Source organism: Hirundo rustica, chromosome 13, assembly GCF_015227805.2.
Source record: "Hirundo rustica isolate bHirRus1 chromosome 13, bHirRus1.pri.v3, whole genome shotgun sequence".
NCBI classification, from domain to species: Eukaryota; Metazoa; Chordata; class Aves; order Passeriformes; family Hirundinidae; genus Hirundo; species Hirundo rustica.
This window is the reverse complement of record NC_053462.1, coordinates 10,690,486-10,703,658: the sequence shown is the minus strand read 5'-3', so window position 1 is coordinate 10,703,658 and position 13,173 is coordinate 10,690,486. Positions and strand designations below refer to the sequence as shown.

General features: G+C 41.7%; 1 protein-coding gene across 3 annotated transcripts; it reads left to right on the top strand.

Moving 5' to 3' along the window:
* The first annotated feature begins 273 nt into the window (after positions 1 to 273).
* On the top strand, positions 274 to 3,203 carry C13H15orf40 (chromosome 13 C15orf40 homolog). Of its 3 annotated transcripts, XM_040077173.2 has the most exons (5): positions 274 to 351; positions 433 to 559; positions 1,381 to 1,508; positions 2,374 to 2,503; positions 2,682 to 2,818. In XM_040077173.2, exons 1-4 carry the CDS (start codon positions 280 to 282, stop codon positions 2,464 to 2,466), a joined length of 420 nt encoding a protein of 139 aa, XP_039933107.1. In that variant the 5' UTR covers positions 274 to 279; the 3' UTR covers positions 2,467 to 2,503; positions 2,682 to 2,818. The 3 variants fall into 3 exon arrangements, with proteins under 3 accessions (XP_039933107.1, XP_039933106.1, XP_058278330.1); XM_040077172.2 differs by lacking the exon at positions 2,374 to 2,503 and having other exon boundaries at positions 2,682 to 3,203; XM_058422347.1 differs by having other exon boundaries at positions 2,374 to 2,820.
* Positions 3,204 to 13,173: the final 9,970 nt, after the last annotated feature.

Below are 13,173 nucleotides of genomic sequence, written 5' to 3'. Positions count from 1 at the left end.
ATTCCGCCAGCGCTGTCCTGTCCCTGGGCGTGGCGCTGTCCCGAGACACGGGTGGGGACCGGGCCCGGCGGTGCGGGAGGAACCTCAGCGGGCACAGGGCGAGGCGGAGCCGGAGGAACTTCAGCGGGCACAGGGAGAGGCGGTGCGGGCACAGGGCGAGGCGGTACCGGAGGAACCTCAGCGGGCACGGGGCCCAGGGCGGGCCCGGGCCGGGCCGTGCGGAGCGCGCAGGCCCCTCGGGGCGGGCCCGGCGCGGTTGCCGGAAGGGCCGCCCCGGCCATGCCGAGCCTCGCTGGGTTCCTGCGGGTGCGGGCCGCGCCGGTGCGGAGCGGCGGGGCCATGCCCGGGAAGGTGCGGGCAGGGCCCGGAGAGGGAAGGGGGGGGCGGGGACAGGTGGTGCCCGCGGTGACCGCGCCTGTTGCTCTGTTTCAGGGAAAAGCAGCCGCCAAGGGCCCCGCGGAGCCGGGCGCCGCCGCGGGACCGGTGGTGGCGGCGGGCGGCGGCTCCGTGAGGGTGGCGGTGCGAGCCAAGCCCGGCGCCCGCTGCAGCGCCGTCACAGGTGGGTCTGTGGGCCGGCACCGGGCTCTGCATCGCTGCGCCCTGAGGAAGCAGGGGCGGAGGGAGGGAACGCAGAAAATCCCACCCGAAAACTAAAGCGAGGCGTTCGGCTCGCCCTGAGGAGTGGCTCGTTCTCGTTCCCGCTGTATAGCGCTGGGTGGCGCGGTGAGCACGGCGTAAATCCTGATCCAAAACCCTTCAGTTTGGCGTCTGTGGTTTCGTGCAGGCCGTTCGTGTCTCAGGGGTATGTGCGGTTTTATTAGAGCGATAAAAGTTGGATCTAATAAAACGTCCTCCCTCTGCACCCTGGACTTGCCCTGCACGCGTTGGGACTGCTTTCACATCCTGCGTGTGTGCGGGACCCACGGGCTGTGGCAGTGTCCAGACCGCTTTGGTAACACAGGGAATTCACTGACAGCCTAGCTCTCTAAGCACACTGATGTAGTAAGCAGCTTTTGGGGTTGGGGGTAACCTGATTTCAGTCGTGTTACATGGTGCTAGGTAGGACAGCACCAGCACAGGAACGGGCAGTTGAGGGGAGCTCAGAGCGGTGCCCCCGTTGTGAGAAGGCTGGTAGCTCATGACTACACCCTGCTGCAGCATGAGTGCTTCACACTTGTGTTGTCAGGAGTCTATATTTGATTGTACTGGCCGACAGTCAAGGGAATTTATGAAATGTGAAGATGCCATCACCTGCTAATCTATACATTTACTTGGTTTTAAATTAAAATGCTTTAGAAAGCATAAACATTCATTTTTAGGAAGCTGTGATTAGTTGTTTTGAGTATTTTGAGCATAAAATCCTCCAACTGTCTGTTACAGATGTGACGGCTGAGGCAGTAGGTGTAGCTATTGCTGCACCTCCATCGGAAGGGGAGGCAAATGCAGAGCTGTGTCGCTACCTCTCTAAGGTGCTCGAAGTGAAGAAGAGTGAGGTTATTTTAGAGAAGGTACTTATTTTTTCCTTTCACTCTTGTACTACTGCAGTTGAAACTCAAGATTTTGACACTTACACATTGAGTATAGCGGGCTACTCCAAGTTCAGTCTGAAAGACTCTTCAAAAAGTTTAGTTGAGTTAGTGGAATGATTCACTGAGAACAAACTTAGTGTAAGGAAGAACTATGGCTGATCTTGAGATCTTTAAATGAGAAGAGTTATGATAATGTTTTGCAAATTTCTGTAGTTCATGTTTTCTGTGTTCTTCAATTATTATCTTATTTTCATGTCAAATGAGTTCACAGAATTTGTGTTCTGCTGAGAATGTGCATTTTATTAATAACTTTCCCCTTTTTTAAAAAATAACTTGTGTATTTAAATCAAAAGATTCTGATGTTTAACTGTCACACATAAGCAAGAGCATATGTAAGCACTTGGGTTTTAGCTGGGCCTCAAGAATTTCTCTGTACTAAAATTTACATCTCTTGACTTTGGTGAGCGGAAACTCTTTGTTTTATTCATTGCACTGAAAAAATAGTTTGTTTTATTAATTCATTGTGCTTGAAGTCAGTCTTTCCAGCTATTTCCATTTATAGTTTATGAGCATATGAGCACAATGAAAAATGGTGCTTTTTATCTATTGGTTTAATGGAGTAGTTGTAGAAATCTTTTAAAGAGTAGTGGTAAAGAATAAGATGACCAAGGAATTGAGCACTGTGTTGTGGAAAGGTAGAGACAAAATGATGTGAGTCTTGTTTTTCCTGAATCATGGGCAGACTACTTAATTTGTTTATCAGCATTTTACAAAGAGCACTGTTTTCTTACCTTGAAGGGTGATTCTCTGAAATACAGTTTTTTTCTGTGTTTGTCTAAACCAGGGGGGTAAATCACGTGACAAAGTGGTGAAGATTTTGGTATCAGCGACACCAGATGAGATTTTAGAAAAACTGAAAAAAGAAGCTTCCAGTTGACTTAAAACAGGAGCAGGAAATAGGAAAAAGCATCTTGGTATATGGACTGATATTCTTTCTTACTTAATGTATTGCTGTGGAGAATGTGGGAAATGACTACAGGAAGATTATTTTTTCCCCCCACCCCCCTGTTAATATAGGTGCTGTATAGTTGAAATTTTTCTGTAGGTTTGGTTAGAAAACTGAGACTTTGTATCTGCTTCTGTCACTTACAGACTTCCTTCTGCTCTGGAGAGTTTCCTTTGGGTAAGATTTGTCCTCTTTCCTGCTCCCTAAGCAAATGGTTTAGGAAATGTTTTTTCTCAGTGGAGCAAACACTGGTTGACCAAGTGAGAGGCTTGGAGTGACAGCCTTCCATGTGGGAAGTGGTACAAAAGGACAAATCTGGATGGCAGAGACATAAAGGAGACTGTTCTCTGGTATCTCACAGCAGGTACTATGTGCAGCTTTTCACTGTGGGCACTTAGAGATATCGAAAATAAATGTCTTTGAAGCCAGTCTGGTGTTGTTGATCACAGACAAACTGAAAGTTGAATCACCTGAACAACTGAAAGAAATCCTGAAGTTTTCAGTCTGAAAAACCAATGCAGAACCCAGTCATTGCACACGTGGGGTCACTTTATAAAAGTCTGTAAATAGTTTCCTTAAAAGTAGAGCTATGGTCATATATATCTTTGCCAATTGTATGTCACCTGTAATGACTGTTTTTAATAAAAGAGGCAAAAAATAGTATCAAACTTTGTTTTGTGTTTTTGTTTTTAACAAAGAAAAAAGTTGTTTCCTAGAAGTCTCTTCATAGAATGCTACTTTTAAACAGCCTTTTTTTGCAATCATTCTTTGGTCTAAAAATGAGTATCAGTGCAACCCCTAGAGAACTGAGCAGAGTCATTTGTAGATAAGAACAAGAAGTCTTAAACAAAATGGGCAACTATACTCCAGTTTCAAGGCTGATGAGAAAAAGGTTGAACGTCTCTATTTATCGTGCTTCAGAGGTCAGAGTAAGATTTAACTGACATTTCCCAAAAATGTGAACCTCACATGTTTCTGGTAGGATTTTGTTTTTACCTCTGCATTACTGCTGAGGTCTGAAATGGTCCTGTATTTGTCCTATGGTTGTCCTGTTAGAAATAAAATAATGGCTAAAGGAAAAAGATGAACTGTTCTGAAGGTTTGCTTAAGGTTTGTCATAATTCTCCTGGAAAACAATGTTATGAATGAATAAGGATTTATGCAGGTGCATTACCAGATTGATGCAGTACAGGCTTCATCGCTCATAATTTAGCTTTTTCGTGGGCAAAAATCCTTTGCTTTTGGGAATTCTTACAGTGTGCTGTTTTCCTAAATATTGCAATGGGTGCTTTTGGAGTTAGAGGACTGGTGTTTGTCAAGATGACAGTTTTTTCAAGGTGACTAATTTTAAAGATGTTATGAAAAATGTTACTTTCTGGAGAAATAAGTCTAAATTTTGAATTCTGTTTGTTTAATGGTTTGTACCTGAGCCCCTTATTTTCTCAGGCATTTGGGTAGCCATACATAGCCTCAGTCGTCTTTCCTTGCTTATCTTTCCAGTCTGCACAGGCTGATTTTGTTTTACTGTTCCATCAGTTTTGGGTCACCCCTCCCTGCTGTTAGACCTGCTCTTGTCCAGCAGAGGGATGCCGTGTCTTGCAGAAAAATTAAGGCAAGGCAAACCAAGACAAGGTGTTTTGTTGTTGGGGATTTTTCCTCTTATTTCCTAAACTCCTTATCATAAGTAGAAAACGACAATAAAAAGACTGAGAAAATCTGTATTTATAAATTACATTTGGAATTGGATGCTGCAGCAGCCATTATAATTTTTTTTTTTTTGAAAGCTAATATACTCTGTTGAAATAATGTATTTCATTGCACTTTCCTGTGACTTCAGATACAGACTGAGGGAGGAGCTGTGTAGACTGAAGTACATTGATCTTCAGTGATGATTACCTAAAATAGCCAATTTTTTTTTTCAGTGCCCTCTCTGTCTTGTCAATATGTTCTGCCTGGGCTTTGCTGGCTTCTGCCTTGGCTTCTTCACCTTTCCTGAACACCTTCAGCTGCCATTCTGCATCTGTTCTTTCTGATCAGTGAAAGTAACTTGAATTCCTGACAGTGTGGCAGATAAAGACTTTACATGTTGGGAACGTACAATTTATGTCATATGATCAACCTAAATGATTTTGAATGGTTGTATAAGTAACACTGGGGTGTTGCCATATAGAATCATATCTGGCAGCCTCTTATGGCAATGTTTTTTGTGCTGCCCTCCAATTATATCCTTAATACCTTGGTTGTGGATTTATGTAACCTGGTCAAATGCCTGGGAGGGAGGAATTGCTGGTGCATTGTATATCAAAAGAGGTAGAGAAGAGCTAAGAAACTTGTGTGACCAAACAATGCCAAAACTGTGACTTAGGCCTAGCTTCTGCAAGTCTTGCATTGAAATCCTAACCTGTCAACTGTCTCTTCATGAACACAGTAAAATGTCTTTCATTCTACTGAAAAAATTGTGGTAGCAAATATCCCTTATTTCAGCATAGTAAGTTTTAATAGAGCAGAGCTTTGTGACATTGTGGGAAGTTTCTTCTGGGAATTTCAAAATACTTCACAAATCCCTGCTCAAAATAAATTCTTATTCCTGGACCGATTTAAAAACAATGAGCTGCCAGTTGCTGCATAACTTTTACCTGTTGGTACCTGCTTTATCCATGTGCATTAAGCTACATGATTACCCAACTATTGAAATCAAACACTGTCCTCTTTCCCTAATGCGTGGTCTGACCAATTTCAGTAAAATCCATCTAATGGTGATTTAATATCTGACTGCTTGAAGACCTGTGCAGTCAGTGCAATTTTTAGGTGTAATTAAGTTATTTAAGCATTAGCAAAATAAAAATTATCAGAATAAATTCTATGCCAGTCTTGTGGCATAGAAGGGTCTTAGTCTTTCATCCACTCAGTTATATTTATTTTCTAAAATCCAGCTTTGAAAGTCAGTTTCATTGTAGTAGTGTAATATGCTAATTAAGGATATTTAATTATACCCTCTGAAACTGCCTCTTTGCTCTTTTTCTTTCAATCCACTCCATTTATCATCTGCAGCTCATTCCAATCTCCCCTTTTTGTCCCAGGTGTCTTTAAATCCTCATTTCTTCAGGTATCATCAGTCTAAATAATCCTGGATAATTGACAACTTTGTCGATAACTGGCAGCAGCAATTTAGCAGAAAGCGTAGTTTAATATCTTCCTGCTTCCAGCTTCCAGGAAGATAAATACACCTGATCTTCCTGCTCAGTACTTCACATCTCTTTCTTGTTTCTCCTCACATAATGTTTATTTGCATGTGTAAAACTTGAACCAGCTGAGTTTTTAATTTTTTTCTGTATTACTTCTACCTCCTGTATTCCCCTCTTAATGTTTTAGTCTTTATCTTGGGAGGATGATTCATTGCCATATTGATGGGTTTAAAAATGGGCTTCCCTGTCTCCTCTGGGGAACAGAGTGCTTTATTCTCCTGTAAAACCTGTCCTGGTTGTTACTCTCTAGGAAGGGGCTGCACTTGAGGCAAAGTGCTCTTAATACAACTGATGCACAATAAAAATCTGCTGATGAAATGAAATGTTTGTCTGAAAGGAGGAGTCTGGTATATTTCTGAGATACTGGGAATTCGTTTCTTCCTGGTCCCTTTTATACTGGCTTCTCAAGTAATTGTTACTGAGCTGTGATAAATTTTCCTTCATCTATAAATGCTGCATTTATTTATTCTTTCAAGAGCTGGGGAAGTTAGAGTGATGAAGTGTCCGCTGTGCCATCTTACTACAGCCTGAGGGTAAGTTTTTGGAATATTGTTTAAATAACATTCTGAGTTTCCAAATCTGAAGTATGGCAGGTGAAAAGGGAAATGTATTGACTATCAATTCAGCAGTTGATCACTATAGAAACATGCTGTAAGGAGAGCAGTTAGCCATGGACCCAAGGAAGAAAGAACAAACAACAGAGGGTCAAAGCCTCATTTTATGCTGCTCAGATAAAGTAGCTGTGTGCCTTAAGAGAATAACCGGGGTTACAAACTATAATTCTGGGGTGATCGTCATTAAGTTGGTTTTTCCCCAGTTCCTCGTGAGTGTGCAGTGCATGTGGGAGGGGCTGCAGCAATGCTGTTCCTTTGGCCAGCTTTTGTTGCTGCAATGCTTTGCAAAACAAGATGCACTGAGGCATAATTTGTAAAAAATTCAAAGCTCTCATCATGTTTTATGACATCCCTTGTGCCCAGCTGTTTGACAGGGGCATTGCCAAGTTGAATTTTATAAAACAAGCTATTTGTGCAGAACAGTTTTTTTTTACACCAGTGCTGCTTTCCCTAGCTCGTCTTAAAGTCTGCGAAGGTTATTGCTTCCTTTCTGATGTTCAGAAGGTTTGTGGGGTTACATTTGATGGAGGTATCAGCGCATCCCAGCAGCCACCTTCCTACCACATCTGGGTGCTCTTGCAGCCTCTCGCCTTCAGTTCTGCTGCTGCTGTTGCAGGTAAGTGCCCTCCAGCAGGACCAGGCTCTCTGGGGTTGTTTCTGCTCTCTATTTGTCACATAGCATTGTTGCTGACACTTATCTCCTTAGATACCACCGCATTTCTTTTTCAGTTTTTCAGGCCTGACAGCCCTTAGAAATGCATTCATTGAGGAAGGAGGGAAAAGACCTTGTGATACAATCTTTGCAATCAGAGGGCAAACCTGTCCCTTCCAGTGAGGCCCTGTGGCAGCTCTTTGTAGCTTCCTGGCGTTTGCCCTTTAATGAAATGTCTCCTTTTATCTCCAGTAAATCTGATAGCAATCAGCCAGCATGTATGTGAGGTCATGTTCCTGCTATGAGGAAAGATTGCTGGTAGCTACTCAGATACACTTCTGAGAAGGCAATTTTCTTCAGTTTCTTAACTGCCTTCTTACAATGGAAGTGCAAACTGTTACTAATAAACCTGATAGATTTCTGGGTTTTGAGGAGATTTTTCCTTTTTGTTTGAAAAACCTGATTAAGCTCATCACTGACTGAATATAAATGCTAATACATAGAGGGAAGCAGCCAGGCAAATTGCACTTGGTTAATTTTACTTAATGAGAATGTCTGATTCTGTTCAGTCACTTCCTCGCTGAGTTCAGGTTCAGCTGCTAAAGCAGACCCAGGAGCTTTTTGTTTAAATGTTTTTAAAGTTGATCAGCTTATGATGATGTCCTCAAAGTCTACAACTTCTGTTTGCTGTGATTGCTGTGATATATCAGCTAGAATAAATTTTTTGCTTTATTTAATACCATGCTGGACAATGTTTCTGGCAGAAGATAAACAGGAAAGTAGAACATCTGAAAACATTAATTTGACAGTAGCTGCTGTTAAATTGTGAGGATGTGAGGCAAGGCCTGACTTTTAGTCAAGTACCTGTGTGTGTAAAAACAGAGATGGTGTAAGATCTAATTAAACACTACTTTCAGTAGTCTGAAAAGTATATAAATCCTAAATACACAAAAAAAGTAAAGTGACCCTGTCAGAGGAGGTGTTGATATAAATCTTATGCACTTAAAGACAAAAAAAATGCGTTATACCAGAGCCATAAGCCGTTCTCCCAGCATTATGGGGCCCCCTTTGCAAGTCTGAATTTCAAAGTTTGTTTTGCCACTGATCTTGCTGTAAGGTAGGCCTCCACAGGAAAGCTCTAGGAAACTTTTGGTTTCTCAGCTGCATATAATTCCTGCTCACTTCAGTGAACTGACTTGATCTTTTTACCTAGGGAGGAATTTAGTGAAGTGCTCCAGGTTTTACACACTTGGGCTTCCAGACTTAAATAACCAAATCCTGTTAGCTCATTTTCAGGACTTAGTGATTTTCAGGTTGGGTTTTAGGCTTTGCTGTGTGATTATCCAGTGTTACCTTGATCAGACCATGTGAAGAAACAGACCTTACTTGTGTTACTCCTGGGTTTATGTAACAGGTTAATATCTCAAATCAAAAACTAAAATAAAACATGATTGGGAGGCATGGAATGATTTTGCTGAAGGGTAATTTATTGGGCTAGAAGCAATTTTACTTGGCTTATGGGCTTTGCAGGCTTGTCCTACATGTCCTTCTAAACTCTGCTGGGAAGGAAGATACACAGAATAGAGGGTGTGATAGACTCTTGATGTTTTATAGCACCTCCTCTGCTGTTTAGCACTCAAGTCAGAATGGGGGAAAAAAACTGTCAGTTTTTCAAAGGCTGTAAATCTAATTATTTGCAATGTAAGTTTCACAGTTATTTCTTACTAGCAATCTGTGAATCTAGGTGGTAAAAGGATGTTACCTATGGCCCTCTTAGTGTGACTCCTGAGTCCTGCCAATCTGAAATTTTCTTACAGGTAAGATTCATCTTCTGAAATTACAGGTTCTCGTGAGGGCCATTGATGTGAAATATAAAAAGAGCATCTATTGATATTTTTGTTGTTGAGAGTTGTGTGGGTTAAAATACGAATTCAGATGAAAAAGTTGATCAACTGCTCCTAAGTATTTAATCTATTCTGCCTTCCCATCTTAGTTAGGTAAATTGATTCTACAAAGGCAGCTGCATCTTGCCAATATTTTTTTGTGTTGGTGGCTGAACTATTACCCCTCACAGCAAGGCAGGGCTAACACTTTGTAATTGCTGTGAGAGGCTGGCACATCTCCTTTACACCAGGGTCGGCCAACTGCAGCTCCCAGGTCTTGTCTCGTCTGCAGAGCTTTGTCCAGAGTGTTGTGAGACCTCCCACAGGCTCACCTGATGCTGAATTGGTGGCCCTGGGAGCCCAGCCTCCTTTTTATCAGGAGGAGCTGCTGCCAGAAATGCTCAGTCAGGTTAGTGGATATGGTGAGCTGGCTCTGCAGGGGAAGTGAACTCTGGACTCTATTAAAAAATGTTTCAAAATACGAGACATGCTCTTCTGTGTCAGAAAAGAAAGTATTACGATGCTAATTAAAGATAGATTTTGACTTGGAAAAATTCATGCCTGTCATTTGCACCTTTCATCTCTGAATTTCAGACCTAGCCCTTCTGCTGCGTGGATTGTCACTGCTGGAAAAAGTACAAATACCAAGAGAGGATGACACTTCACGGTTTAAGTGAAATCACTTGAGAATGGTTAAATCAGGTTTTCTGATTAACTGACTCACTTGATAGTGTAGTGCGTGAGAGAGTGAATCAAACACTCCTTTTCCTTTGCTCTGCTGTCTGTGAACTGCGTCGAGCACAAGAGACACCCGTCTGTCTTCCAGGTTATATGCTTTCTCCACAAAGGAGCCTTTGGTCTACTGCTACATGCTTGTTCAGTTTTAGAGGATAAATACAGCCCACAGTTTTAGAGGATAAATAAATTAGTTGCAGCAAAAATGTGTGACTGGAGGCAGGTTTGGCAGCAGAGAATAAGGTATCAAGTTATGTCACAAATGTTGGATTGGCAGCTGTGGAGATAACTATCCTTAAGTTTTAGAGAAGGACTTGTCCTAAACAGTAAGGTTTGAGCCAATTGTAGAGAGTAGGATTGCTGATTATCCTATATGTCTTATATGTGCATTTTCATGAGGGAAAGAAACTTTTCAAAAGAAAAATGTCAGAAAAGTAAGAAAATAAGAGTATATAAATGAGGTGTAGCAACCTTTGTGTTTTGCCCCTTTTCTCCAGTCTTTTCTGTTTATGATAACCTACAAATTCTCATTCTAGATTAGGTGGGGGTTCTTGAAGATGCACATTGCTCTGTTCCTTTGGTAAAGCTCAAAATCTCTTGTTGCCCCTGTAGTACAAATAATAATATGAGCGAGCATAATCAAGGTAGTATTTGTTTTGTGATTACTCGGAACACTGGAGAATAACAGTAATTATAATACCATTAAATAATAATGGAAAAAGATTTAAGAGTGGATCATGAGACTCCTGGAAGGAGATGAAAATCTTACTCAGTTTTCTTCAGTACTGCATTGCATTCCTCTCTTTTATGGCAAAACGAGGAACCTAAAATGATTTCCAGAATGGTAGAGGTTAAGAGTGCCATGTAAGAGACAGGTTTGTGTGGGAAAAACTTAACAGAAATTAATTTAGTTTCAATAACTAGTTTCCTGTAAATTGAGCAGTGCTCAGAGACAGGAATAAAAGTGTGAAGAAAACAATTCTTCCATATACTTCTATAGCTCTCACTGTGCAGTCTGATTGCTTTATAAGTCTGTGCAGCTGGTGTTTTCTTGGAGTGTGTGGATGTGAAAGCAGTGTGTGATATGGCTCTCTGACCCAGATCTTTGCTCCATGAAACAACAGTCATTCCCTAGACCATGACTTGTACAAGGCAGTGTAAGGTGGTATTTGTCTCCAGTCTTCTTTCATGATGTGTACATCTCCTGTCACGTGCTTGAAACTTTGTGTAATCCGAGCGATAAGGACACTGTCCATCTGGAAGCCAGGTAACAGAATTTTGTGGTAACTCTTGGGGCAGGATCCCTCAGGGGCAGAGGTGTCTGTGTAATTTCTGTGCTGTGCATGCAGGACAGACCAGCTCCAAAGAGCCTTGCAGCAGCTATGAGGCCATTGCCTTGCCCTTGCTTTGGGGTGGGAATGTTTCAGGAAAAATCGGGTTTCTTTTGTGCAGTTTAGTCTGTCTGCTTTGTCGTGTGTGAGCCACAATGTGTACATTGGGCCCTGATTATACAGTGTCTCTGTGAATGTTGCATTGTTGACAGTGTTCATTTGTGAGGGAGAGATGATATACATGACCCTGGTTAATGATCCTCTAACACTGTGCTTCCAGTCCAAACTGGAAGACAGCATCCAAGGAGAAGGACAGGCCATGCATGATAAATACCTCTCCAACTGCACAGGCAGAGTAGGCTCACTCACAAATGTGAAAAAGGGAACCTCATTTTCCTTGAGCTTTTTAATTTCTTGTTAATACCTTTCACAGAGGGAATAAATTTTTTTTGTCAAAATCATTATTATTTAAAGCCACATAAATTTGAAAGCTCTTAGAAAGTTACAAATGTGAATTAAAATACCCATTTTAGTTTCTTCAGTATATGATCCTTGGTTTATTCCTTCATTTCCTTCTGTGTATAGTGAAGTTTCCTGACAAAGAGTCAATGAAGAAGATTTATAAACTGAGATTAGTGTAATCACATTCTGGCCTGTATCACTATTCAGGATGTATTGCTTATCCTTATCTGAAGTGATGTGTTAATTTGACTTGGAAATGGAGTAAGATGTGGACACAGATTTACACTGATCGGTAGTTATGATTTTATTTAATGAATTAAGTAAAATCATAACTACAGATCAGTGATTCTGCTATAGTGTTTTGCTGGTTAAAACAGAAGGCCCTGCTGTTACTGCACGGGAATCTGCAGTTTGTCAGCTGCTGTTAGCAAACTGTGCCCAGCCCAGCTCTGCCTGCAGGCTGGCAGTGTCACAGAGGCCCCAGCGTGGCACTGCCCCACCCCGCTTGTGATGCAGATGTTACACACACGAGATCCTTCATGCATTATAACATTTATTTAGGCTCTCAGCACGCTGCAGTGGACTGACTGCTCCTATATATTTATATTGTTATGCTCATAGAAAAAAAAGTGGTTTATTTAGCAGCTTAATCCGTAGGAATTCAAATCAATTCTGCTCTTTGGACCCTTTTCTTGTTTTCAAGCCTGTAGTGTTCTCCACCCTGTCTGTATTAACCCAGGTAACTCCCAGTGAGGTGTCAGTGATTTTTATTACCTACAGTAATTTTCTTTGTTTAATAACCTCCTCTCAGCTTTTGAAACAGAGGCACTCTTGTGTAATTTACTGAGATTGTCATATTAAACTCCCTTTGTCTCTTACAAGCAATGGTAGGGGTGCTCCACGGAGATGTTGGTAGGTGCTGTAAGGATCCTGAACTCAGCTGGGATCTCTGAATAAGCTGCTTTTATCCCAGGTGGTGCAGACAAAAATACTACAAAGTCACTGCCACACACTGTTCCACAATGAAGCTATCCCAAAATAACCAATCCATAAATTGGTTAATAGCTGATGATAAACAGTGTAGTGGGTGAAGAGCTCTTGGGCTTAAGCTATTGTTGAGAGAAGGAATTGGAATGAGCTCCAGGGGTTTAAAAAACAGCTTTCAGAGGGAATCGTGAAAGTTTCTACACTAGCAGCAGAAAATATGAAGAATCTGAGAAGAATTTCTGAGCCATGTCTTGGTTGGCATGGTTAGGAACAGGTTTCCACCTTTTCAAGCATAGTATGGGAGGTGTGATTGGAAGAGACAGAAGCCGTTCATCAATGAGCCCATGTTCCTGGCACTGCTGTGTGCATTATGCACAGTAAAAGTGGAGTTCAGCCAGAGAGCAGCTGAGTGTGTGGACAGCTTTGAATCCAAAGTCATGACAGGACCTGCTGGGATGTCTAGGATCCTCCCCCAGACCATTAATGAGAAATAGATGCCATATGGAGGAATCCTTTTGCCAACGGTCTGTGATGCCATCTTTGTCTTCCAGTTCTCATCAATTACAGATGACTTTTAAATAGATTTTTATTTTACCTTCAGTTATATGGTTTCATCTTCTCAGCTACTAAGGATGCTGACCTTTCAGTAAACTTTTCTGGAATTAAACTGTATTTCTGATAAGAGACTTCTGTTGCAATGGCTGATCTATCACTCTTTTCATTCACCAG